The sequence below is a fragment of the Pezoporus occidentalis genome, unplaced genomic scaffold, assembly GCF_034315485.1.
Source record: "Pezoporus occidentalis ecotype Australia unplaced genomic scaffold, CSIRO_AGI_Poc_V1 ctg164, whole genome shotgun sequence".
Lineage (NCBI taxonomy): Eukaryota > Metazoa > Chordata > Aves > Psittaciformes > Psittacidae > Pezoporus > Pezoporus occidentalis.
Window position 1 is genome coordinate 1,689,192 of NW_026913466.1, and position 26,287 is coordinate 1,715,478.

Here is a 26,287-nt window from a genome sequence, read left to right on the forward strand (position 1 = left end):
ATGCTTGCAGAACTGTGGAAAAGCTCTGAAAAGCTCAGTTGAGACCACAGTTAGCACTTGCTCCCTAAATGAAAGCTGAAATGTCACCCCTGAAGAGCATTTGTGTGTGGCACACAGCTTTGCAAGGAGACCAGAGACAGGGGTGAACCCGGCCTCTGCAGAAACGATTAAGGAAGTTTCTTCTCCTGATTGTACACAAAGTAGCCTTTGAATATTGACCTTGCTGTCTTCCCTACAGAACCTATGAGAGCTGTATGAAGCTGTTAACAATTCATACTGCTCAAGCAAAGCACTCTTCTAACATCTGCTATGTGCCTTGCCAGATTAGCCTTGAATGCAGCTGCAGTTTTGACCAGCTCCTCCCACAACAGCACAGAATGGAAAAAGATCCCAAACGGCCTACACTGAGCTTGAATTTATATCTGTACATACACACACAGATGGATATACTAGGTACTTGCTTCTCAGCTGCCATACAACACAATTCAAGCCATAAAATAACAGCCTCTGAATAGTTCGTGGATAATTACACACGTGCTATCGTTTGCTATGGCAAAGAATTTGATTCCTGCTCCAGGCACTTTCATTAAACATCTCTGGGGCTCTCAAGAACTGCTGTTTTTGCCACCACCAGCACAGAGGTTCCTCAGCCTGGGCCTCTGCTCTATAGCATGCTTTTCTTCTGCAACAAATTTTAACTGTCTTGATGTACACATTTACTTCCCCCCCATGTATTTACTCTTGTCTGTACCAGTTACCAAGATCTGTGCTGGAACAGAAAAGAAAAGGGGATCTATTTCATCTTTCTTTGCTCACCACACTACTTTTTTAGTTTCAGGACTGTCTGCTTTGGAAAGGGACTGCAGGTGTCTGCAATCAGTTAAAAATCTTACTAAACCAGCCAGCAAACAGTCACATTACAGACCCTGTGCCTCTCTAATCTTGACAGACTCCCAGTATGGAATCAGGTTAGCATGTAATACCCTCAGCAGAGAGGCTCTGGCCAGCATGTGATGGAGCTGCACACAGCGGCCAGCAGCACATGCCAGGCTGCTAAGATGAAGACAGAGGATTGCACACTGGGATCTGGAGTTTCTGTGGGCAGCACCTCCTTCTTACAGGCAGCAACAGACACTGCTTTATTCTGTGCTAATTAGGTGCCATCTATAGGCTGTAGCTAAGCCGGATAAAAGTTGAGCATCCTGGCTTAACTGAGGAGGTCTTTGTGAAAGTGAGTGCCATTAATCAGGTGTAACTCTCCAAGACATGTACCCTGGGCAGCAGCAGCAGCTTGATTCAGCAATACAAATCCCATCAAAGCAGAGCATGCCTTTCAAAGTGTGAGCTGAGAATAAGCAAGGCATATAGGATTTCCCCCAGCCACTGTGATGGCAGGGCTTTTTCATGTGTATTTTGCAGTTTACTAGCTCTTAGGATGACACAGATCAGAACCTCAACTGACATTTAATGGCAGGGTATAAATGGGAGCAGAGAAGAGGCTGCAGTAGTCCCCAGAGGCAGGGTGGAAACTCTTGGCAGTGCTCATTCCCCAGCAGGACACACGGCTAAAGCCTGCAAGTATTAAATCAAGCAAGTACGATGGGCAGGATACATGCACTGGGTATGTACAGGCTACAAACTGAGAGTCAGGGATGCCACTCGTTACTGGTCTCCAGCCGGACATTGAGCCATTGACCACAAGTCTTTGTGTGCGGCCATCCAGCCAGTTCTTGCTCCACCGAGCGGTCCATCCATCAAATTGATGTCGCTCCAGTTTAGAGACAAGGATGTCGTGTGGGACAGTGTCGAACGCTTTACACAAATCCAGGTAGATGACATCAACTGCTCTACCCCCGTCCATCAGTTCTGTAGCCCCATCATAGAAAGCCACCAAATTGGTCAGGCAGGATTTCCCCTTAGTGAAGCCATGCTGGCTGTCACCAAGCACCTTGTTGATTTTCAGGTGCCTTAGCATGCCACTCAGGAGAATCTGCTCCAAGATTTTGCCAGGCACAGAGGTGAGACTGACTGGTCTGTAATTCCCCGGCTCATCCATTTTCCCTTCTTGAAAATGGGGGTTACATTTCCATTTTTCCAGTCATCGGGAACTTCACCTGACTGCCATGATTTCTCAAATATGATGGCCAGCAGCTTCGCAACTTCATTCGCCAGCTCCTTCAGGACCCGCAGATGGATCTCATCAGGACCCATGGACTTGTGCACATTCAGATTTTTAAGATGGTCTCGAACCAGTTCCTCTCCTACAGTGGGTGCAAGGTCTTCATTCTCACAGTCCCTGGGTCTGCCTTCCAAGACTTGGGTGGTGCGGTCAGAGCCTTTGCAGTGAAGACCGAAGCAAAGAAGTCATTCAGAACCTCAGCCTTCGCCAAATCCTGTGTATCCAGTTCTCCTGAGAGCTTCCTGAGGGGGCCTACATTCTCCCTAGTCTGTTTTTTATTTGCTATGTGCTTGTAGAATCCCTTCCTGTTATCTTTAATACCTCTAGCTAAGTTTAATTCTAACTGGGCCTCAGCTTTCCTAACCTGGTCCCTAGCTTCCTGGACAACATCCCTGTACTCTTCCCACGCCACCTGTCCTGCTTCCACCTTTTATAAGCCTCTTTTTTCATTTGAATTTTCCTCAGGAGCTCCTTATCCATCCAAGGAGGTCTCCTGGCCCTCCTGCTGCACTTCCTTCTGGTTGGGATGCAACACTCCTGAGCTTGCAGCAGGTGATCCTTGAATATCGACCAAGAGTCTTGGGCCCCTCTGCCCTCTAGGGCTGTATCCCATGGAACGTTCCTAAGCAGGTTCCTGAAGAGGCCAAAGTCTGCTCTTTTGAAGTCCAGGGCAGTGAGCTTGCTGCACGCTCTTCTCACTGTCCTGAGGATCTCAAATTCGAGCATCTCATGATCGCTGCACCCAAGGCTGCCCTGGAGAGTCACATTTCCAACAAGCCCTTCCCTGTTGGTGAGCACGAGGTCAAGCATGGCACCTCTCCTTGTCGGCTCCTCTATTACTTGCAGAAGGAAGTTGTCTTCTACACAATCGAGGAACCTCCTGGATTGCTTGTGCCGGGCCGTACCGTCGTTCCAACAGATGTCAGGGTGGTTGAAGTCACCCATGAGAGCAAGGGCCTGCGAGCGTGAGGCTTTTCCTATCTGTCTATGGAGTGCTTCATCCACAGGTTCTCCTTGATCAGGTGGTCTGTAACAGACCCCCACAGTAATGTCCCCCATAGCTGTTTTCCCTTTAACCCTGACCCACAAACTCTCTGTGGACTGCTCACCTGTCCCCAGACAGAGTTCCATACTCTCCAGCCTATCCCTAACATAAAGGACGACTCCCCCTCCCCGCCTGCCAGGCCTGTCTTTTCTAAAGAGCCTGTAACCTTCCATTCCAACACTCCAGTCGTAGGAGCCATCCCACCATGTTCCTGTGATGCCTATTATATCATACCCCCGTAGATGTGCACACATCTCTAATTCCTCTTGTTTGTTCCCCATGCTACGGGCATTTGCATAGAGGCATCTGAGCCGAGCTCCAACTGAAGCCGGCTCATAGGCTGGAGAGGCTGGGATATCTCTACATTGATCCAAGCATTTATTATAGGTTCTGGCAACTGACTGGGTGTGTTGGGATGGAATGATGCCCCCCTCCCCCAACACATCTAGTTTAAAGCCTCCTTGACCAGTCTGGCAAGCCTCCTACCAAAACTGTTCTTTCCCTTCTTTATCATCAGACCAGCTCCACCAGCCCCCACTAGACCTGGACTATAGGCTTGGGTCCTGGGTTCAAAACACCCAAACCCCTGACTATGACACCACCCTTTTAACCAGTTATTAACCTGGCTAATTCTCCTAGCCTTTTTTAGGTCCTCCCCTGTACCCTGGAGAATTGATGAAAAGACTATCTGAGCTCCAGAGCCCCTAACCACCTCCCCCAGGGCTCTGTAGTCCTTCTTTATGTTCCCCAGGCTACTATTATCTATACACATGTATCACCAGGAGTGGGTAATAGTCCGTGGGATATACTAGAGCAGGCAGCCTCTCTGCCACATCCCTGATCCGTAAAAAAATTACTTTTTTTTTCTTATTTAGCTAAGAAATGTGTTGAAATTAGGCTCCCTCCAGGCTAGGACCTCTGCCCTGGATTTATACTGGATGCATTAGGTAACATTTAGCTAACTGCTAAGTCTTCCTGACTTGTACAATTGTATCTTATTGAAGCATGAAGAATTAAAGTGAATTCTGCTGGAAAACCTGTACTAAGATCACTTTCACCATGAGCAGTTTTGCTTTCTAGAATCTAACAGTGATTATCATGACAGTCACTCTGCCATTCACTTCACTAAGCAAATCAAACCAAGAACAAAAACCCCACTTCTTGTACCGCCTTCCTCCAAACCCTCATTCTGGTCCCTTTAAGTTCTCACTGTGCTCACCATCCCTGCAGTATCTGAACCACCAGTCTTCTGAATTGATAGGATTTAGATGCATTCAGCCCTGACCCAGTTTGCTAGTTCGCTCAGCTGCCTTTCATTTGCAGCTTCTAAAGTGATTTCAGAGACCCATGGCATAAAGCTGTAGCATTATTCTATGAAAGATCACCCTTCTTCAGATCTTTGTCCTCTGGCTTGCACTTTGTTTGCTGTATTCAGCTACAGCCTCCACTTCTAAAATGTTATAGGTCTTTCAGCTTCAGATCTTTCTAACTTGAGTGAAGCTGAAATGTAGACAATTACATGCACTGGTCATGTAGCAAGGAACTACTTTATATGACTACTTACAGATTATGAGTAATACTAAGCTGTGATTCACAAACTGGCAGCTGAGGGTTACCTGACTAAAGCACTTGAGGAGTGTGAGTTTTGTAGGAAAAGCCTGAGATGTCCAACAGTATACACTGGGATTTGTGGAATCCAGTGATTCCATTGCTCGCTCTGCAGAGAAGCAGACCAGGTCCACATCCCACATGGTTTCCATAGAACTCCTCACACGCCTAGTGCAGTTCAAGAACTGACCCTCTCCCCACCCCAAACAGATGCATAACCCCCAAACATACACACTTATTCACTCCTCTGCCAAGAATTTAACTCAAAATCAAACATGGTTACAGCTGAGCTAGTTCATAGCAGCCTTCTCAGAAACTGTCTATTTTGGTTGCCTGCCAAGTTCCATTTTGTGTACTGACTCTTAATTAAATTGTGTTTTAACACATTCTAAGCATGATGCAAAGCTCTCCTATTTAGTTGCCTGCTTTGACTGGAGATGTGCAAGTCAACACAATTTTATCTGTTTTTTGACATGTCTAATTAAACATTCAACTCTGCAATGCAGAGACCACTACTCCCATTTATACGTTCCAAGAGCACTTTAATAAGCTAATAAATATATTTCTGAATGATTTTCTGGCTCTGAAATCCAAAAATGGTGCCAAGAAAAATCACACAGGGGAACAGTGTACAAATTTGGCAGGATTCGGATACAGCCAACACAGGCATGTTCTGATTTTGGGGGGCAAACCTCAGGCTTCAGGAAATCAAATTATCAGATACAGGTGGTTAGCAAAGAACGTTTTCTTCACAGAAGGTTTTGGGCTGGGTTTTCTGGTAGCCAACTAGTTCAGCTATGAAGGGGTTTCTCTGGAAGTACTGCTGAAACACTACTAAATTAGGCTGCTGGTTCTAGTAAATGCTGAGCCCACCAGTACAGGTTGGACATTGACACAATGTTTGACTGGGTTCTACTCTTCCCATCACTGAGCTTCTTGAAAGACAACAATTAGTTTCAACATATCTGGACCATTCACTGCAATGCAAATCAGTTCCAGTTCACTTTTACCAGCCTTTATTCTTGCTGCTTTTGATTTAACCTAAACCTAGATGTGTGCTTTGGCCTGAACTTGGATGACATCTTCAGAAAGCAAAAAAAACCCAGTGAATTGCAGGCTAGTCGGTAAAAAAAAATCTTAAAACATCCTACACCTGCAAGAAAACAAATTTCACCCCCAATCATCCTGCATCATAGAGGAAGGTCTGCTTTCCCTGTGAAGCTCCTTTTACTAACTAAAAAAAAAAAAAACAAACTTGAATAGAGGTAAGTAAGTAGGGCATAAACCCCTCTGAACCAGCTGCCTTTCTCCAAGAATGTTGAAGAGCCATGGCTCCTGCGTTATCCCTGGTTTATGACTGGCTCAGGTGGAATTCCCCTGCAGGAGGCATGCTATGTGATCAGCACCAGCTTGAGACAAAGTTCTGCAGAGGTTCATATTGTTAAGTTGTTCCAACACTTCTCAGATACAGAGCTACAGCCCAGACCCTACCCTAATATATGCCTGTGAAATCCCTGTGGAGCTGGAGTCCTCTCCCACCTACCCTAGGCCACCTGATAAATTTGGCATGCAGATCACAGGGACAGGAAATCTTTCTCCTTGGGACGAAAACACAGAAAGACACCAGACTGAGCCAGCTTGTGTCTGTGAGGAAAGCAGTAATTCTTTGTCCAAAGTAGTCTCGAGCCTTATACAAGCAAATGCTAAAAAAATCCCAACCCCAAAGCCCTAATTCAGGTTGTTCTAGAAATTACCCCCTACCTCAAGTTCTTCACTTCAGTCCTTTATACAAAAGATATCCAAACAATCACCACAAGTAGTTCATTCCTTTTTAAAAAGTGAAACTTTGACTCCTGTAAGATTCTGGCCAACTGCATCCATGTTTATGAGCATAAAATTAGGGTACCAGAATCCACTAGAAGTTGCCTAACTTCAAGGTCTGGTCTTTACACTTGCTCTTATTTCTCTGCCTTCCCCTTTCATATCACATCCCTTGGAAAATGAGTTGTTTAAAGATTCAAATAACTACAGCAAGACATTCTCAACATCCAGAGTGTTTATCAGTTCTGTTGGGTTTGTTTTGGTTTACCTTCTCCTACTTTAATATAGATGTTTCTTGATATTTTGAGCTCAGTGAAAGATGTTACTGCTCCATATTCCTTCTGGGCCCACTGTAGCAGTTGTTCATTTTTCTCAGGAAAAAGCTTTTCTTCTGTTTCTGCTGACAAGGAGAAATTTCCCTTCTCAAACTGAACAACGGAACCTAAGGACACCTGATGGGAATAAAAACATAGTTTTAATGTGGTACATTTATCCTCACAGACAAGGTAGCGGGTTTAAGCAATGTAATCTGTCACACCCACATGCATTCACTGAAGGTGATTACGGCTTATTTCCAACAACGCCTAAACTTCACATGTTTTCACATCTGCATCGTGATTCCTTTTTCAGAGATGTTGTTACAAAATGAGGCACCCCTCAGCCCAGCTGGGGTGCTAGAGTCCAAAATCATCCTGCTGCACAAGTGGCACAACTGTGCTGCAAGAGGAGCTGAACTGTGCAAGCAAGGGGAGGGCAGAAAGACAACAGGAAAACTAAGACAGGAGAGAGTAAATAGATGGTGGTCTCAGGAACTGAAGCAAGACAAGGATGTGAAGCTCATTAAAACCTGGAAGTACTCAAGCAACTCCTAAATCAGAAAGAACATAAGTCCAAGCCCAATGACAGATAAAGGCCAAGAGAGAAACACAGAGTAAGGAAAGAGAAAGGCTAAGAGGAAGAGAAGATATTTATTGTTGCTTTATTTACAGGAAGCAAGGAATTGCTTTAGTCTAACACATAAAACAGATGAGTTATACATCTTTGGAAAAATCTTTATAAATGTTACACTAACTCAGGTCTTGACTGGTAAAACCATAATGCTGTTTCAAAGAGTCAAAATGGAGAAACAGAAAGTGGGAGTGTAACAGGTTCTGCAGGAAAGCCTAAGATTTTCAAATACAACTTCACTGGAGTGGCAATAGCATCATTCAAGAAAAGGCAACAGCACAGGGTCAGGCTCAGACTGGGACCTGCTTCAACTTGCACTGGACTCAACAGATAAACAAGTCGTTCCAGACTGATTGCAAAGCTAGACTGTGCCAACAACAACCTTTTGGCTCTCTTGCTCCTACAGATGGACGTGGCCAACAATTTCAGAACATTTGTCAGCTCTCAAGAGGTCCTTATATCAAGTACTGAAAGAAGAGCACTTCTTCATGTGCCCAACCTCAGGAGCCACCACTCATCTATGCAGTTCCCTGTTTCCTCCTTCAAGGTGCTGGAGGACTGGGGCCTGCATGCCCTACTCAGGCTGGTCTTTCCATCAGCACTTGATTCCACTAAGATCTAAAACATCAAGTCAAGAATAACATGTGCTTGAGTGAGAAAGCACAGAAAGACGAACAAGCTTTCAGGTCTGACTGCATCAGTGAAGATTTCTTTGGACATACTCCCTGTAGTGGTGTGTTGCCCAATGCTTGCCCCAGTGTAGCACAGCCCTTACTTCCAGATCACTGCAGTAGGCTTCAGGAAAAAAGTACTATTTTCTGTCCTAAGGGCAGAATAGAAAGAAGCTTAATGCACTCAGCTGCTCTCTCCCCCTTTCCCTTTCATTCTATTTTTTTCTCCAACCGAAAATCCAAAGTGATTAATGATGATGACTGGAAGAGTGAAAAATACATCATAACAATTTCTAACCTGTTCTGAGTATTATTTACACATTGTAGCAGGATAATGGTTATTAGTATCTCTCTCTAACCTTTTAAACAACAAAATGCATCAATAGCAACTATTTAACAAAGATTAGCCGAGGTCAGGTTCCTGTTAGAGAAATGAACTAGTTGCAACCAACTGCTGCCTTCCCTGGAGCTGTTGCTCCCAGCACTAGTTCAGGATGTTACACATCGGTTTGTTTAGCACCTACAAATATTTGTCAAAGTAGGCACATAAATTACACACTTTGGCACATGGAAAGAATTTCAAAACTCCTCCCTGCGCTTCCAGCTATTACACTAGCATTTACATATCACATACTCTCCTCTAAAAGGAGGCCCATGTAATTCAGAGTTCAATTTGACCAGGCCTGTGACAAAAACCAGCTTAGAAATCCTTCTGCCAGAAGAGTTTCCAAAGTTTAAACTAACATCTGTTTCAATTCTGAATGATCTTCCTCATTTGCTGTTTTGCACATGACTACCATAAAACATTTCCTTGAAATGAAAAGTCTTTATTCAGCATAATGCAGAATACACCATATTCTTCCAATACTCTCAAAACTTGTCAAATAAGAAAGCAAACTCTGCCATTAGAATAAATCAACTGCCTACAAATTTATAACACTAGGAAAAGAGAACAATAGTTATCTTTAAAATGTAGTTATCAAGTAGCATTCACTTGATACTTTCATCACTTGAAAGCAGCCACACCATGGACTGATTTTACAGGGCACCTCTACAATGCTCCTAGGACATGAAGGTTTATAGTGTTCACAGTCTCGCAGGACAACACTGACATAGCACAAGGCAAGTATGTATGATCACATACAGAAGAACACCACCTCTTAGCAATGTTGTCTTTTACATCTGAGGCACGTGGAACATCTTTTTGGAGCTCTGGCCTAACAGTGCTTAAAAACTGCAGGGCTTGAGGATTTAAAATATCTGAGGAAAGTGTAAGAGAAAATATTATCCCTCCTAAATATTGAGAAAAAACCCCAAAGCATTAGTCTGCAATAATGCATTTTCACTGTATTTTTCATTTGAGATACTTAAATGTTTGCTAATACAACAGCTCTCTTCCTCAGAACACACTTGGCTTTCCATTTATTCCTAATTAGACTTGAAAACCTTCTGCATCATTCTGTGGCATGACAAATGTCTTCCTCAGAGACAGATCTTATCAATGAACCCCCAGAGCACTGAGCCCTAGTAGGGAGGAATGGAGAGACAGAAAACAGAGTGACTAAAAAGTCTGGCACAAGCATCCTCCCTGCATGATCATACAGTAAATATCTTTAAACAAACATGAAGCTTATCATCATTTATTTTTCTAACCACATGCTCAAGTCTATTTGAAATGCTGGTTCCACTACCAGGTTTTAGAAAGGACTGAACTGCTGTGCCTGCCAGTGTTGGGATTTTTACTACACGGACCTAAGGCAAGGTTAAGTGAGCCAAGCACGTTATTTTTTCTGGAGAGAATTCAACAGCCTCTTCCAAAAAAGGCAACCATCACTGTTTCAACACCTGCCTTGAACATTAACTGCTTACTCTTCAGAACAAACCAAAAGCAGCTTTCGCTAACATACTTAGGATAAGCCAGAGCATTAAAACCAAAAAATGCTTTAAGTATTTGGGAGTATATCAAGGAGTTTTATCTGTGCACTCATTACACAGCTGACTGGACGATTAAGGAACTGCTGCCACATACGCTTTTATCTCCTCACTTCATCCCCAATGGTTACTTTCTGAGGTTGCAGAATGGAAAAATGTGCCCCAGGTCTATTTCTTCCTGTTGTTCTGAGGACATCAGAAGTGACTGCATTAGAAACATCCTCTGCTGCCGAGTTCACCTACATGCCTCACAAAATTCTGAGGCTAAATGAGGAAACTTCCAAGCCTGACTTGGAAAAATCAGTCTGCAAGACAAAAAGATGGTTATGGTCACTAACCACAGCAAGGACCACAGTTCAACAGGCACTTCTGCACTCAGAGGAAGTGAGGATCAAGTACATGATTCTGAAAATATGCTACCAAAACATGAGTATTCTATCAAAGAGCAGAACACATTTGGGAACATATTTTGATTACACACGCTGTTGCTCTGCTGACCATTGGGGAAAATAAGGACTGTGATTTCCTTTGCACTGTACAGAAGCAAGGAAACATACGTCCCCCATGCTGGGAGAAAATACAAAATGCAAACTTTATATGTCCCTTAAGAAAATTTTCCAGTCTTACAAAACCTGACCTTGCCAGGCTGCTGTGGTAGTTCAGGACACCAGCAACCTGGCAGATGTGCCAGATGGTGTAAGTTACTACTCCCCAGAAAGAACAACTCTCAGAACCATTCCTGAGTTGTCTCAAATACATATAGTGGTGAAGGTGAACACTGCACACACTCAAAACAGCTTCTTCTGTTTCCTATTTTACCTATTTCCTTCTCTCTTTCTAAATGTTTATTGCTTTTTGTTTTCTTTGAGCCTGATCCAAGTGGGATATTTACTTTGTTTTATGACATTTTAAGTATTTAATATAGCTATAATTCAGAACTCCCAAGTAGGAAGAAGTAGGAAGCAAGTTTGTAATTTAGCCTTGAAACAGAGGTAGGGACCTTTGGGAGATAACTCATTATACAAAGTTATGTGCCCATGACTACACAGCATGAACCAATCCCTCCCCTTACAGCAACAACTACACTACTACCCACCAAGGCCCCTCCAGCACAAGGGGCCAACAAAGCCACCCATAAAGCCACGACAGAAGCAAATACACCAGCAGAAGAAAAGGAGCCCCCTTCGTAATTTTATCTGAGCTATTCAGTATCAGACCTCTGGCAAAATGTGTAGGAGAGGAGTAAGTCTGCTCAGAATGAAACTCTAAAACTTGAACCAACTTGCACAGTGGCCAACATGGGCTTTAGACTCAGCTGGTGGTTTTTGTTAACGTACTTTGATGTGTTTTGGTCCCCTTCTCCATCTCCTTGATGGAGAAGTATCAGGTATTTGGGAACTAAAAACTATCTCCTTTTATGTGCATAAACCTACATTCAACATTCAGTAATCACAAAGAGAACAATTCTCTTTGGTAAGTGACTAAGAAACATGCTGCTTTTGAAATGAAATGTAACATTCGTGAATCATCTATCAGCTTTGCATGATCTTTACCAACCACAAAGGTGTGATACTTCCATGCAGCAGCAAAGCTTTTAATTTTCAGTTTAGTGTTCTCAAGACCACATACAGTTATAACAAAATTCTACTTCCAGTTTTTGAAAGCAAACACATAAAAGCAGCAGCATTATCTTAGTTATATTTTAGATTTTAATTCTACTTCTAGGAGATGCTCAACTACAAAAGATGCTGTTAGGAATTAAGGCTGCTCAACACTTTCTCAGGATGAAAGAACCTTGTGGGATCAGACTCTTGTGCATCTTTATGTACCTAGAAAGAAGATCCTGGGATTTTCAAACAAAGCTGAAACTGTGCCAAACCAAGTACAACGTTCAAAACCCCCATGGAACAGTTACTAGAATGATACAAAGGAAACAAGAAAGAAAACAAGTTCATGTAAAAGGGAAATCTGTTCCCAAAGTTTAGGGCTCAGCAGGGGTTTATTAATTGCACACAGGTAATTGTCCACTCATCTCACATTAATCTAACAACATCTTCATGGACTCAACGTAACACGCATTTGATCTGAACAAAATAATGTAGCAGAAGTCTTTGAAGGGGTTGTTTCAAGTTAGATTCAATGTAGTGGAAGAAAAGAAGGGGAGAATAAAAGCCTATCTAAGCAACTGCAGCCATAGTTTCCACTGGAATTGATGACTCAGTAACACAACCTGTTGTGATTTATTATCTCCACATCACTAACACCAATAGCCTGCCAGAATCTGCTGCCTGCCTCCGTAAACTTCCACTAGCTAAAACCCCTGTATACTGAAAGAAGCAGAGAAGGGAAGGAGCTGTGACCATACAGAGAAGACCACCACATACACCTGTTCTAGGCCCTTCAGCCTCCTGCACAATGGGTCTGCAAACACATCTCAACTACTAAATGCCTGAACGTTGTTTCTTTCCTCACTTTTGCAGCCTGGTTTAACTTAAAACCCCAGGTCTTTCTGTCTATCAGCCTCCCTTACTCTGAAAGTGGTGCGTCTGAGCTCCTAGAGGGACTGTGAGAGGGAGCACTCAGGATCAGTGGCAGCAATGAGAAACACCAGCATAAGATCCAAGATGTGGTCCATCCACACTCCTAACACAGAGTTTTGGTTGGAGTAATGACCCATGAAGACAGCCTGCTCCTAAAGCTGAAAGAAACACCAAGCAATAAAGCCTGAGTTTTGAAAGATGGTTTGAATCACCTGGGACAGAAAAAGATCTAGTAGGAACCAGGTGATACTCTCAACAAACCAGGTTCCATAAAGTACAGGACGTGAAAGCCACAAGAAAGGAGAATCTAAAGCACACAGACCTGCACCTTCCTTCTTCTGAAATTTACTGGCAAGTTGGTATTTTTGCAATATTTCTGTCCAAGCTGAAGTGCTTCCAGTGAAAGCAGAGGACACCAAGGCATCATAAGATTTCCCTATTTTGGGACATCACATACCACATATAGACACTTTTTACCACACTATGCCTCATGTACTGTGTATCTTGCTTCCTAAGCCAGAAATATCACTCTTTTCTGGAACGCCTTCCTGAAGCAAGCTTTGAATAAAAATAAAAGTAGAAAAAAACCATAAAAAAACCACAACAAACCAAAAGAAGAAAACCAGATATTTAAAGATGCCTCACTAGGGTTATTGTACTCAAACTCGTTTCACTGAATGCAAGCAATGCATCACTTTCAAACATGGATTTACCACCCTGTCATGTTCTGCCATCCCTATTTCTGACAAAATCCTTCCACCCTACTGCCAAGAACTTCAGAACCACCATACATAGCCTGAGGTCCCCCCGATATTTACGAGAGTAAACCAGTTATAGAGACTTTAGAGAAGTAGGATCTTGGGGGGGGGGGGGGGGGTGAACCAGACCAGGAGACAAAGGAAACTGACTATTGTGAAAAGCATTGTAAAAGTTACTGCTTATTAAACATTGCTTTTTAATTAGACACTTCATGTTATTTTCACACTCTTTGAAAAGGCAAGGAAATGGTATGGGGAGGGTGACAAGGAATATCAACTCTGCCAAGTGAAAAAGGGCAACTACAGGATTACTTCCAGCTCCTGAGTAGAAGGAGGATGAAGATCTACCAAAAAAAAAAAACAAACCAGACCCAGGTTTCTATAGAAATGCAATAGTCCTTTTAAATTCCTCTTCAAACTGTTACACAACACTGAAAATCTCCTGCTTTTACTTTGAATAGTGAAAGGTCACTTTTTATACCAAATTTATCACTAGTCATGCATTTCCTATCCTTCCTCACTCTTCTCCTAGCAGAGCACTCTGTTCACATCTGGGTCTGTTTAACCAGTGATTGGAAATTTAGCCTCCTGATTTCCCGTTAAATACTAGGCACAGGAAAACAAATAGCACTTGTTTTTCAGTGACTTTTGTCAATCATCCAAAATCGAGTGCAAACCATAGAACAGCCTGTGGTTTGGTGGCAGGGATCCAAAATATGTGAACCATATTTTCACGAAGTGAAAAGAATAAACCAGTTATTGGCTGAAGTAATAAGAACATGGCCTTTTTCTTCTTATAAATACAGAAATGACTAATAATTAAACTTACTCTTCTTTAAAGCTTTTTTCTTTTCACATCTCAAGCCAAGAGCATGTGATCTGGTTTTGTAGTTATCATTAATGCTATTGCTTCTTCCATTTTACTAACTTAATACACACATTCATTCCTATTAAAGGGGTTCCTCTAAGTAAGGTTATTTGCTTGCATAACTTATTCAATCATCTGAAAAAGTAACTCAGAGAAAGAGCTGAAGCATCACATCTTGAATCAAATATTATATAAAATCACATATGTTGAAGGGAATTTGAGATTTAACACTGATTTCCGTCAGGAAATCACGAAGGATTGGGTCCTTAATTCTCACTACTTTCAGTTGCCCAGTAAAGACATTCCTAGGTTAGAAAAGCAATAGAGAAGGCTACCAAATCTAAATTAAAACTAAAAAACATCACTAGCTGAGCAGCACCCATAAACCCCTCTTTCTGGGTAGTTACATTAAATTGCTGGTTTTCTGCCAGGACATGTTCACAATAAATTGCTTTAGGGAAGCAGAGAAATAACGTCTTGATGGAAAGGGAGGAAATGACTTTGTTATATGAAAACTTCAAAGTGTGGTGGTGGGAGATGTCTGGTAAGGTTTTTCTGCAAGACTGACCTACAAAAAGATTGCAGGTAAAAGCATTTTCTACAGGTGTTACCTAGCTTATGTAAAACTGCAATCTGTTGCAATCTAAACATCCTTCAACTTCCTCTCCCGCTCCCCTTTTAGGTTATAATTTTGGCATTTATTTCCAGCTGAGGAAAAAAAAAAATAAAATAATTAAAATATACATATAGCACAGATATTAAGTGTTCCCCCCTTACTGAACTGATCAGATTTTCCCAACCATGCACTGCTCTTCTGAGGCACAAGAAGACCAACAGTCCAGGCCAGGAACACCTCAATAGAAAATGCCGAGTCCCAAACTGTTGAATTTTTGAGATACGTAAAAAATACCCAACCAGACTAATACGACTCTATATACCAGTAATTGAATGTGATTTTCAATACTTAGGTCAGGTGGAGTTCATGCACTAACCCATTTCAGGTATTTTTGTACTGAAATGCCATAATACTTTAAGTATATTTATTTTTAACACAATGAGACTTACTTTACTAAAATCACAATAATTTTCCCAGCACCACCTACTTAACCCATCAAGATATATATAACTCACGCAGAGTCTGAAAATAACCCTGTCTATGCCAAATGTATTAACACCACATTACATACTCACTATACATTCACTTTTCTCTAACACACATATAGAAATTTACATCAGGTTTTTACCAAGATGCCAATACTTAAGAATATTCACTAGCATTTTTTCTGGTTTACAGATGGGGAAAGGACCCTGAGAGGCAAAATGACAATACAGTAAGGCAACAGGCTTTAATTTGAATGACAGTTTGTTCCACTCTGAGGTTTAGGTACCAATAAACATTTTGTGAAAATGAAACTGTGAGCTGTGTCCATGAAGATAAAGCACATGCCAAGCCACTGTGCTGGGTTAAGCTACATGCATCACATGATGAATGTAAGTGCAAAACCATACTTATACACCAAATTCGTATTTTTTTGTACAGAGAAGCATTTACCAAGGAGGCATTTTGTGATTCTCTCTACACTATATGCTCAAAGGCTAGATTTTTGCCCCCATTCATTTTAAAATTTTGCCTAATGGAGGACCAGACTCAAGGCAAAAATCCATGCTTGAACTGTATGCTAAGAAGTCAAACTCCAGACCAACTCAGTAGTACTGTATTTTCCTGGTCTTTACAATATGTGCTGACACAAGCTTTAAATCTTTTCATCCTTTCCTTTAAATAAAGCCTTAGTGGAAACTCAAACAACAAATTCACAGAGCAAAGGCAGCAGACCGTCTTCCTAATGAGGACACAAAGAACACAGAGCACTAACTCTACCCTCTGCTCCAATATAAACACCATTTAAGCTCAGTATGCCCTAGTTTCTCCACCTATACAGTGGTACTAACAGCACTTAACAGAGTGCTCCGGTTCATTATCTGCTCATATCCTGAAGTTCTCTTCTTTCCTAGAAATAACCTTGGATCTTCTAATGCTTTAATTTGTATTTTTTATGTATTGATTTACTCAAAACACACCTCCCTGTAACAGTTTAAGAACTTTATTATGATGCTTTACAGGAAAAAAAATAGGAGCTAGCAATAAAAAGAAATAACCAGCTAGGACTTCACTAATGGTTACATGATTCTTTAACCCTGACCTGGCTCTAGGGGTGTTGTCTTTGTCAGCAGTAAGTCCCAGAAGTTGCCATTTAAACCTCTTACCTTTCTAACTAGGGATTAATCAATGAACTGGTGCAATTCATACTTTACATACAGTATATTAATAAAATTGTGAATGAATGTATTGCATGCAAAGTCTGAAAGAGAAGCTGGAAAGTCAATGATTATTCTGCCCGAGGCTTCCATAGAGACAGACACAATAGTTATGACATTCCTATGGTATGTGTGACACAGATTTCTGTTCTGAGCACAGAATTCATGGGCATTAAAAAAGGTTTTTAAATTTGAAATCTTTTCTGATTCAAAATACTCTGCTCTCTGGCTTGGCTATACATTTAAGGAGAAGGAGCAGGACAGAGCTGCAGAAGTACAAGGATAAGCCAAGTATTTTCAAACTAGGGCCAAGGCAGCAAGCTCTGTGCTCTGCAGCCCTTGAAGCTGTTATTTACTTACGAAGGCTGCAAAACTACAGCCCCTTCATTTCTTTTCAGCATATTGCACTCACCCACAAGTGCTGCTAGGACTTCCTCAGCATTTCCCAGTGCTCTTTTCTTCAAAAAACTTTTGGGAAAACAATGCATTTGTCCCTGTGTGTAGAGGGGAACTGTGGAAAATCCATGGGGAACAGTTGAAGTTGTTCAGCCTGTAACCTTATGGCCTATCATCTCAACCACACTAGCTACTGAGAAACTGGTAGATGAAAAGCAGGAAAGCTGATGGGCTTCTGATAACAGGCTGAAGTTAGCTTATGCCTGCAGCTAAGAGAGCATACAGAGAATTCAGTTCTGTGGCGATAGGGGATGAGGGACTAAACTGGGAGAGGTAATGGTCATCAGTACCCTGGCATTTTTTGTTCAAGCTCTTTATAGAAAATAATAGAAACCTTAACACAGTGGAAGGAAGAATACATAGAATCAGATGGCACTTGTAAAGATCCAGAATTGTTATGGACAAAATTGTTATTCAGTTGTTTAAACATGATTAGGGATGGGTCAACATTGAAAGCCAGTTCACTCCTTGCAAGGGAAAGGTGAGCTCCCTGTTCATATCTGCACAGTTTATCTGGGAAGTAGTGCTACCCTACCACCACAGGCATGTGCTGGGAGGATGGATGAAGTACTATGACTTTCAGCCCTTACTATGACCAGCAGAGCCTAAGAGGCTGGAGTACTGAGAGGAGTTATTGGAGTCCCATCCAAGAACTGAACCTGTAGCATCTACCAGCTACTGCTGCCCCACCTGAGAGACAGCGCACTCCTTCCTGCAGCATCAGGTTTAAACCACTGTGGCAGTTCCTGAGGTCAGACAATTTCTTGTTTGGCACAAATCATGAGTGCTGTTGCTCACCTTTCCAAGCCTGTTTTTGTAACCAGGAGAGCTTGAAACAGTTTTCTGAAGCAAACAGTTAGCTAATGGTACAGTTTGGGCAGACAAGGCCCTAGGCACATTCCTATTGTTCCTATGCCCTAATGCAGTCCGCTGAAGCCCTGCTGAGCCAAGCCAAGCAAGCCCAGCATGATCGCAGCCTGAACACCAGCACAGTCTGCTGAGCAGAAATAGATGATGGCTTTCAGCAGAGCACTTCTGCTCCCAGAAGCAAGGTGAGGGAAGAGGGAAATCCTGGAGGAGAAGAATGAGGAGGAAGAAGAGGAGAAGAGAGGGGAAGAGATAGCTGAACTAGCTGATATGGAGTGATGATGTAGTAATTGTAGGAGGAGATCTAAACTGGAAGTAGATCCAAGACTTGATTAACTGATGAAAGGTGCTGTTTCTTTTGGCCGGGATAGAAATGAGGACTCTTACAATACTGTTCTTCATCATCTTGTTCCTCAGTCATTTTCTAAGCAGACCTGAACTGTACTGGTTGCACTAAGAACATATACCAGGAATGCTCAACAAGAAGGTAACAGTCAAGAGTCTCTAACACAGCAATGAGAAAACCTAAGATTATGAATACCTTAGAAGACAAAAAAAGCAAATGTTCTTTGCACCAATCAGTAACACTGTACCAAAACCAGGATGGAGTCCTTCAGAGTTCAAAATATCAAGGATACTTCTACTCATATACCCTGATGACAGGAAAAAATAAAACAAACCCAGAAAACTTTAGGTGTCCAGCAAGTGATAAGACTCCTGATGCACTTAATGGTGTCACCACTATAGCAGGTCAACTGAGAGAGCATTGTCCCTTTCCAGTGCACTAATGCTGCAGTACTGTTCATCTTCCCCTGCTGGTGATAAATAAGTGACACCATCAAGTTCCTATCTGGTACTGCAGAAACAGTTTTGCCTACCACTGTCAGCTGTGCTGGAGGAGCAAAATTAAACCCTATAAGGATATAGCTAAAAATAATCAAGGTTAGTTCTGCAATTAGAATTGAATACAGTAAAAGCTGCAACTTTGATAAAGACAACTCGTGATTAGACATGATGTCACACATTAAAAATTTCATCCAAACAAATTGTCTGTTTCACTACAAATAGAAAACTTGAATGTCCTGGCAAACTGTAAGGACATGATTTACAAATACTAGGTAATATTTGGATCCTACATTATAAGCAGTGCTCCAGTCTTTCTGAGAAATAAAAATGACTTCACTCTGGGCTTAGCTCAGTCAAAAAAAGCTCCATTAGAGGAGTAAACCATAATTGTACATATTGAGCTCAATGCATACACATTTTTGTTTTGGTCACAGACCACACAACTAGCGTCCACCCATAGTATTTCCCATTGCTTTAGGGCTTCTTGCATTATGGTACTATTAAACTTCTAATCAGGACTGGCAATCTATTATAACCTCACAGCTTTCTGAACTGGAGCGGCTGCTAATTGCACGATATGCACATCCTGAAGAGGCAGGTTTGCTTTCTTTACCTTGAATTCACCTAACAAGGAATTGGTTACTTTTCCCAAACTGCTTTGCCCTAGCACCTAACTGTTCCCCAGAGCCCTACACTGAAACCTGACCTCCTTTTAACTTGTTTTTTTTTTTTTTTTAATGTATGTTTGAAAACTTTCCAAATGAATGCCATTAACCAAGTCTTGTGCGACAGTAGCTACGATACAAAGCAGGCAGAGGTTTGTGTGTACTTACAAAGAAAACTCTTCGGATTCCAGGTGCCAACCTTTCTGTTTTTAGCTTCCAGACCAGAGGCAAAGGAGAGTTGAGAAGAAACACCAAAGGCTTTTGGTGAATATGCACTGATGAAATTGGATTCAAATGTAACATGACCTACAAAGGAACACATAAATATATGAATACCTCCTTGCAAGTTTCAAAACCAAAGTGAAATTTGAAAGGTCTTTTTTATATATATTACAGCTTTCAGCATTCAGACCTCATGACTCAAGATTACAGACTAATCTATTTCCCCTCAAAATCAGTCGGCAGAGCACACATAATGCAAAGAATGAAACAGTTAACGTTTGTGCTGTATGCCTGCAAAGCACTGCTAAAGTGTTTAAGAAAACCTTGGCAAATGCTGATGAAAAATAGCTTACGCAAAAGGTCAAACCACTAAGCTGAGACTTGGAGAACAAGGAGATAAAAAGAATTGCAAAGCAAACTCTGGTTTCTAGATGGTAGCCTACAAAGCTGGCTTAGAGTACAAACCTCATCTGCTGATGCTATTAGGGCATAAATCTAACCTGCAAAACAAATGAAACTAAACAAACAAAAAACAGGAGGGACACATCCAGAAACACAAAGCAAGCACTGCACTAATTTGTGGAAGGAATTGCAGTAAAAAACCTAACATAAACCAGGGAAAGAAAACGCCTGTCTTCAGGGACTAAACGAATACATGTGGAAAATGATCCTAGGAAAGCAGACATCGTAGAAGAGAGGCAACCTGTTAGAGGTGACTTGTAAGCAACCAGTTTGCAGTTGCTGGAAGCCTCTCCTCCCTGGCTCCTTCTGTCCCAATGCTGTCCTTCTAGAAAGGACACAATCTCAGGCAAAACCCTAACCAAATGCATGACAGAACAGCCTGCCAGTGTTTAGCTTGTAACAACTTGTAACTGATATTATACTGGTTTTGCAGTATCTAAGATTTTAAGCAGTCAGCATTTGGCTTTATAGCTCATCCTGATTTACAGGAAAAAGGCTTTAGTGCACAATGGGGAGACGATCTATCACAGACTGAGCAGGCAAGCTGATGTCTCAACAGTGGGAAGAGCAGGTGGGACAATCACAAGTCTTCCTAGGAAAAGCTTAGAGGGAGCAAACACAGCCACCAATTTGAGTGGTGGCATGCACAAATGAGCACACAGCTAATTCAGAATTCCTTTTGTCTCCTGCTAGAGAATTTGAAAGGAAATCTGAGACATGGACGGTGCTAAGAGTTCACTGCATTATTCTTACATAGCAGTAGGCATCAGTTTACTACTTAAAGTAGTGAAACAGCTGTCTAATCCCGTAAGTACACCTCTGGGGGCACTGAGGACATCCCTATCTGTTATCCTTATTAAAACTAGTTGGAAAACTGATATTAAAGGAATAATTCTGTATTGGTCCTCAACCCAAACTGCTTTAAAGATGTGGGGCTCCTCCCTTCAGCCAGCAGCCCCGGCAGCACTAGTCCTGCCTGCAGGAAGGCTGGGCACTACCACCTTACACCTAAAGGAGTCACCTTCCTCACTGCTTGGCTCAAGCTGTATTTGTGCATTTCCAACAGAAAACACACAGTACCACAGATTACCACATCTCTCCATTTTCTGGAGAGAAAGAGGGGAAGAGAGGGGAAGAGAGAGAGGGGAAGAGAGAAAAAAATAAAAAAGAAGAAAAAAATTTAAAAAAAATAAAAAAAGAAAGAAAAAGAATAAAATACCTCATTTAGGTAACTGCAGGGTGTCAGCACTCTGAATGCTAACAGGATGACAAAGACTTCAAATGCCAAAGTTATGACCTTAGCTATAAGAACTGCTTTATAGTATCAGGCTATAATAAGAAAGAAGATAACATTATTTGTTTTACAAGGGTTCCACTTTGTTGTTCTGTCTAGAAATGGAGAGATGGAAGTAGAAATAAAAAGGTGTTTAGAACTGCTATTAAATTCATGGCTATTAAAAAGCTTTCAGTAATCCTTGTGGGTTTTCAGCTGTAATCACAGCTAATTAGTAATAAACTGTTTAAACTATTAAATATTATTACCTTGTTCTGGGGTTATATTTTTTTACAAAGCACGAAAAATACTGTAATCTAAGATGACCAAAGCAGCCCAGTTCTATCTTTTGCAGTCCTGATCTGGCAAATATGAGATCAATTTTTATTCTGATTAGGGTTTTCCTAGCTCTAAATGGCATAAAGTGCATCCAGCTTAAACTTTTTTAAAGTTTCAAAGAGAAAGTCTACTACACTAAATGGAATAAATATTAAACACATGCACTCTTAACATATGCATCCATTTTCACACCCAATGATAACTGGGTTTCCTAAAGGATACTGATCCTAAAGGTAGTAAAGGCTAATGTAACTATCGATGAAATCAGCTGTAATATAGGCTTATGTAAATAACCAAGAGTAGGAAAACAGTAACAACCCTGTCACTCTGGCCCACATATACTCAGTTTGGGTTTGCACCCTGGTTGTGTTTTCATTAGAATGTCAAGTCAATGTAAAGAAGCAGCTCCTATTAGAAATCTTTAACATTTCTGGTATTTAAAACCTCTGGTATTTATTAAAACCAGAAGTGATACAAGAAATATGACACACTCTGAAAACTTCATCTCAGAAACAGCTAGGCCAAGTCCTTTGGGTAATAAGGAAATGGAGAAGTATCTCTGTTTCAACTAATCTCAGACAAGTTTATTCAAAGCCAACATCTATCAGACAAGACAGATGTTTTAGACTTCAGGAAGATTTCTGCCTGTCAGTTTGTTCACATGAGAGAGCATTAAGAGCAATCACACTATCTTAGTGAGAAAATCAGAGACTCTTTGCAACTGGATCTACCATCAGATTTTGTAGCTGCTATTCCTTTATAATTTGGAAATTAAATATGTATATATTATGCACATATATGACTATTTCCATATATGCATGGAAATAATCAAAGTTTGAGCCATATTCAAAAGTAGCGATGTATCTATCCATGCCTTTGGCTGGAACTGTAGGATAAGTTATATCACACAATGGAATTTTCCTGCATTTCTGCCTGAAATGTGCAGATTGATCCTTAAGAAAAGCTTAAGAAAAGCTACAGGTCTTGAGCACAAAATCAATTAATTTTTCATTAGCAAATTCAGTATCTCTGTGAAAGTTTTCAGAATAAATGTAACTTTGCTCATGAATGAGACTGCAACAAACCATAGAATGTGCGATTCAGATTCCTAGTCCTAAACTTGAGAGAGAATATAGTCAATGTGATCATGCTTCTGCAGTAGCCTCTGTCACTGTATTTCTTGGCATATATATTCCCTGTCACTACACTTCTTAGAATAATGAAGTCCTCAGCGCCAGCTTGGTTTTACAGGCAAAGAAAAACAACCCCCAGACCTGCTCAAAAATGGCTCAAGACTACCCTGGTCATCATATTTTTCATCATTCATTTTTGCTTCAGAGGAGCAGCTGGGCAGCCTTGTCTGAACGCGACTGCTCCCACTGAGAAGTCACACAAAATTAGCAGACTCCTCAGTATAATTATTCCCCTGCTTGTTCTTGATGATACGCAACAGTGATATCTCTTACGGGAGGCTTTTTCCTGGCCCTTGGAAAGTTTTTTCCATCAAACTGCTGTGGGGAGTTACTAGCATTTTGCCAACAACCTAGTTGCCAGGTATGTGGGTTTTACCTTGTGTAACAGTAGTCAGTGGACTATCACACTTGGTTAAGCTCCCATCCTCTTGCCCTTTTGCTAGCTTCTGCCATGGTTGTCTCCAGCCACAGTACTGCAGTGGATGATCTGCAGTGTTATCTCACCAAAACATCATTTCTGCTGGAGTGCCCCCACTGTGGCTCCAGTTAAGCCAGATACTGGCTGAATCCTAAGTGTTCTCCCCTTCCCCTGGCCATCTTTGTGTCTCAGCTTACGAGCTCTCCAAGGTACATCCTTTCTCAAGTGTCTAGACAATTCATAACACCTTCTGAATACTCCACAAATTAACAGAAAGGTACCGGATCACTTCAAACCACCAAACAAAATGTTTCTAATTAACAGCCAAAAAGCTAAGTAGAATTTTTCCCTTTCTTTTTGTATTTTCACTGGCAGCATCCATATTATTAAATATTTAAGTGAATCATCGCCCAGAAACTCCATCGGAAACCAGTTCTGTTGTTCAGCTCTGTACAGCTGGATATGAAGACATGGTGTGAAATTCTGAACTCAATGAACTCTGTGGTAAAATTCATTATTTTTCTGGAACTCCCATGTAAGCGGGTTTTTTTTCTTTTTAACATTAGTTATCTAAAAAGGGATATTCTCCATCCATTCTTACAGGTTCAAACAAGCTTATAAAAACACACACATTTTGTACTTGTCAACAACATACTGTCTCAAAGTCTTCTGCATCTTAGACAGTTTGGTCAAACAATACCAAAAGAAAATTAAACCAGAGCTAATAAATGGACTAACGTACTTTTAGCTCACCTAGTCCATGTAACAAGCAGTTACTACTGATCTGCCCAAGTTGATTTTAAAACATATTAAGGACCAGCACTTTAACCATGCAGATATCAGCATAACAATGACACAGAACAATCACAGAATCACAGAATGGTTTGGGTTAGGAAGCACCTTAAGGTCATCCAGTTCCAACACCCCTGCCATGGGCAGAGACACCTCACGCTAAACCATGGTGCCCAAGGCTCTGTCTAACCTGGCCTTGAACACTGCCAGGGATAGGACATTTACCACTTCCTTGGACAACCTGTTCCAGGGCCTCACCACCTTCACAGTAAAGAACTTCTTCCACATATCTAACCTGAACTTCCCCTGTTTAACTTTAAACTCATCACCCCTTGTCCTATCGTTACAGCCCCTAATGGAGAGCCCCTCTCCAGCAATCTTGTAGGCCCCCTTCAGACACTGGAAGCTGCTATGAGGTCTCCACGCAGCCTTCTCTTCTCCAGGGTGAACAGCCCCAACTTTCTCAGCCTGTCTTCATACGGGAGGTGCTCCAGTCCCCTGATCATCTTCATGACATCTCCTCAGCACTTGCTCCAACAGCTCCATGTCCTTCTTATGTTGAGGACACCAGAACTGCACAGTGCTGCAAATGGGACAGTAAGTCTAACACATGCCTCACTTCCATAGATGAGCATAGCCAGCAGCTTCATTGTACAATCAACAGTTAAGCCAGACCTTCCAGACGTGTGTCAGCAGCAGTCCTCTCGACAAGGCTCAGCTTCAGCAGCTGTTTGTCAGAGCAAGCTCCTCTTCCAGACCCACGTCTGTCCTTGCAGCCTCCTCTGGCACACACTCCTCCACACAATACATGACTAACTTGTGAGGAATATGACAACTTGGTCAGAGGTGAAAAGTAAAGATTAGAGCTAGTCTAAAAACACCTTATGACAAACCCTACAAATACACTTTTAAAAAGCACACCAACACAAAGCATAGAACTGTGACTAGGACATGAACCACAGAGAAGTTCTGCCATTTCTGACAGAATACATTTTCCAATGCATGTCATAAAAACTGTAGAAAAATAAAGACCTTTAAAAGATATAAATATATAAAGGGGGAGTGTCACGAGGATGGAGCCAGGATCTACTCAGTGGCAAACAATGATAGGACAAGGGGTAATGGGTACAAACTGGAACACAAGAGGTTCCACTTAAACTTGAGAAGAAACTTCTTCTTGGTGAGGGTGACGGAACACTGGAACAGGCTGCCCAGGGAGGTTGTGGAGTCTCCTTCCCTGGAGACATTCAAAACCCGCCTGGACACATTCCTGTGTAACATTACCTAGGTGTTCCTGCTCCGGCAGGGGGATTGGACTAGATGATCTTTCGAGGTCCCTTCCAATCTCTAGCATACTGTGATAGGACATTTCAGAGGTGCCATGTCTATCAAGCCAGCTCTGTTTGCATGTATCCATGCCGGTCACTGCTGTCTGCAGTCTCCACAGAGTTCTTTTAAGGTCTCTTGCAGCAGCACAGTTAAGGCAGCTGCTGAGGTTCCTCTATCCCCAGGGATCACAGTTTCATGGAAGGCTGAGTATCACCACAGAAACCAACTACAAAAACAGTCTGCGGGCTCCTGCCCCTTTCCTCTGGTAAAGCAATTTGTACTACGTGAAAGGCAAGGGCACAAATGGTGAAAACTGATCAAAGTAAATGCTGCTGGTAAAGTACCATTTTGTTTTGCTGACTTCAAGGCATCAGATCACAGCCTCTGTGTTTTGTTCTAAAAAGATGAAAGTCAAGTGCCAAGGATTTGTAAGGTTGAATTAACTATTCCAGTGTGAAGGGCTTTAGAGAAATTCATAGCACATCTTCCAAAACAGCCATTATGAATTTGTGCTAATAAATGTGCACAAAATGTGCTGTGCTGTATTGAATTACACTGCCCAGGCTAGGACAGCTGTTCTTTAATAGAGAAAAATGAATTTTTAACTCTCAGACCATATAAACACATTTTCTGACTTAAAAGTGATGCACTTAAGAGGGATTTGTGACTTCTTAACTCACTGCTCAGCTGCAAAGATTAAGGTAATCAGTACAAAGCAGGCAAAATACAGAACTGAAAT

At 41.7% G+C, this 26,287-nt stretch overlaps 1 protein-coding gene across 3 annotated transcripts in view; it reads right to left on the reverse strand.

Annotated features, from left to right (window-relative positions):
- Positions 1 to 26,287, reverse strand: part of TGFBR3 (transforming growth factor beta receptor 3) — a 119,132-nt gene that overhangs the window by 31,993 nt on the left and 60,852 nt on the right. For all 3 annotated transcript variants that reach the window (XM_062613156.1, XM_062613155.1, XM_062613157.1), the window contains exons 4-5: positions 19,689 to 19,826; positions 6,922 to 7,105 (exon numbers count right to left, since the gene is read on the reverse strand). In XM_062613156.1, the coding sequence (XP_062469140.1) occupies positions 6,922 to 7,105; positions 19,689 to 19,826 (322 nt within the window). The remainder of the gene's footprint in view (positions 1 to 6,921; positions 7,106 to 19,688; positions 19,827 to 26,287) is intronic.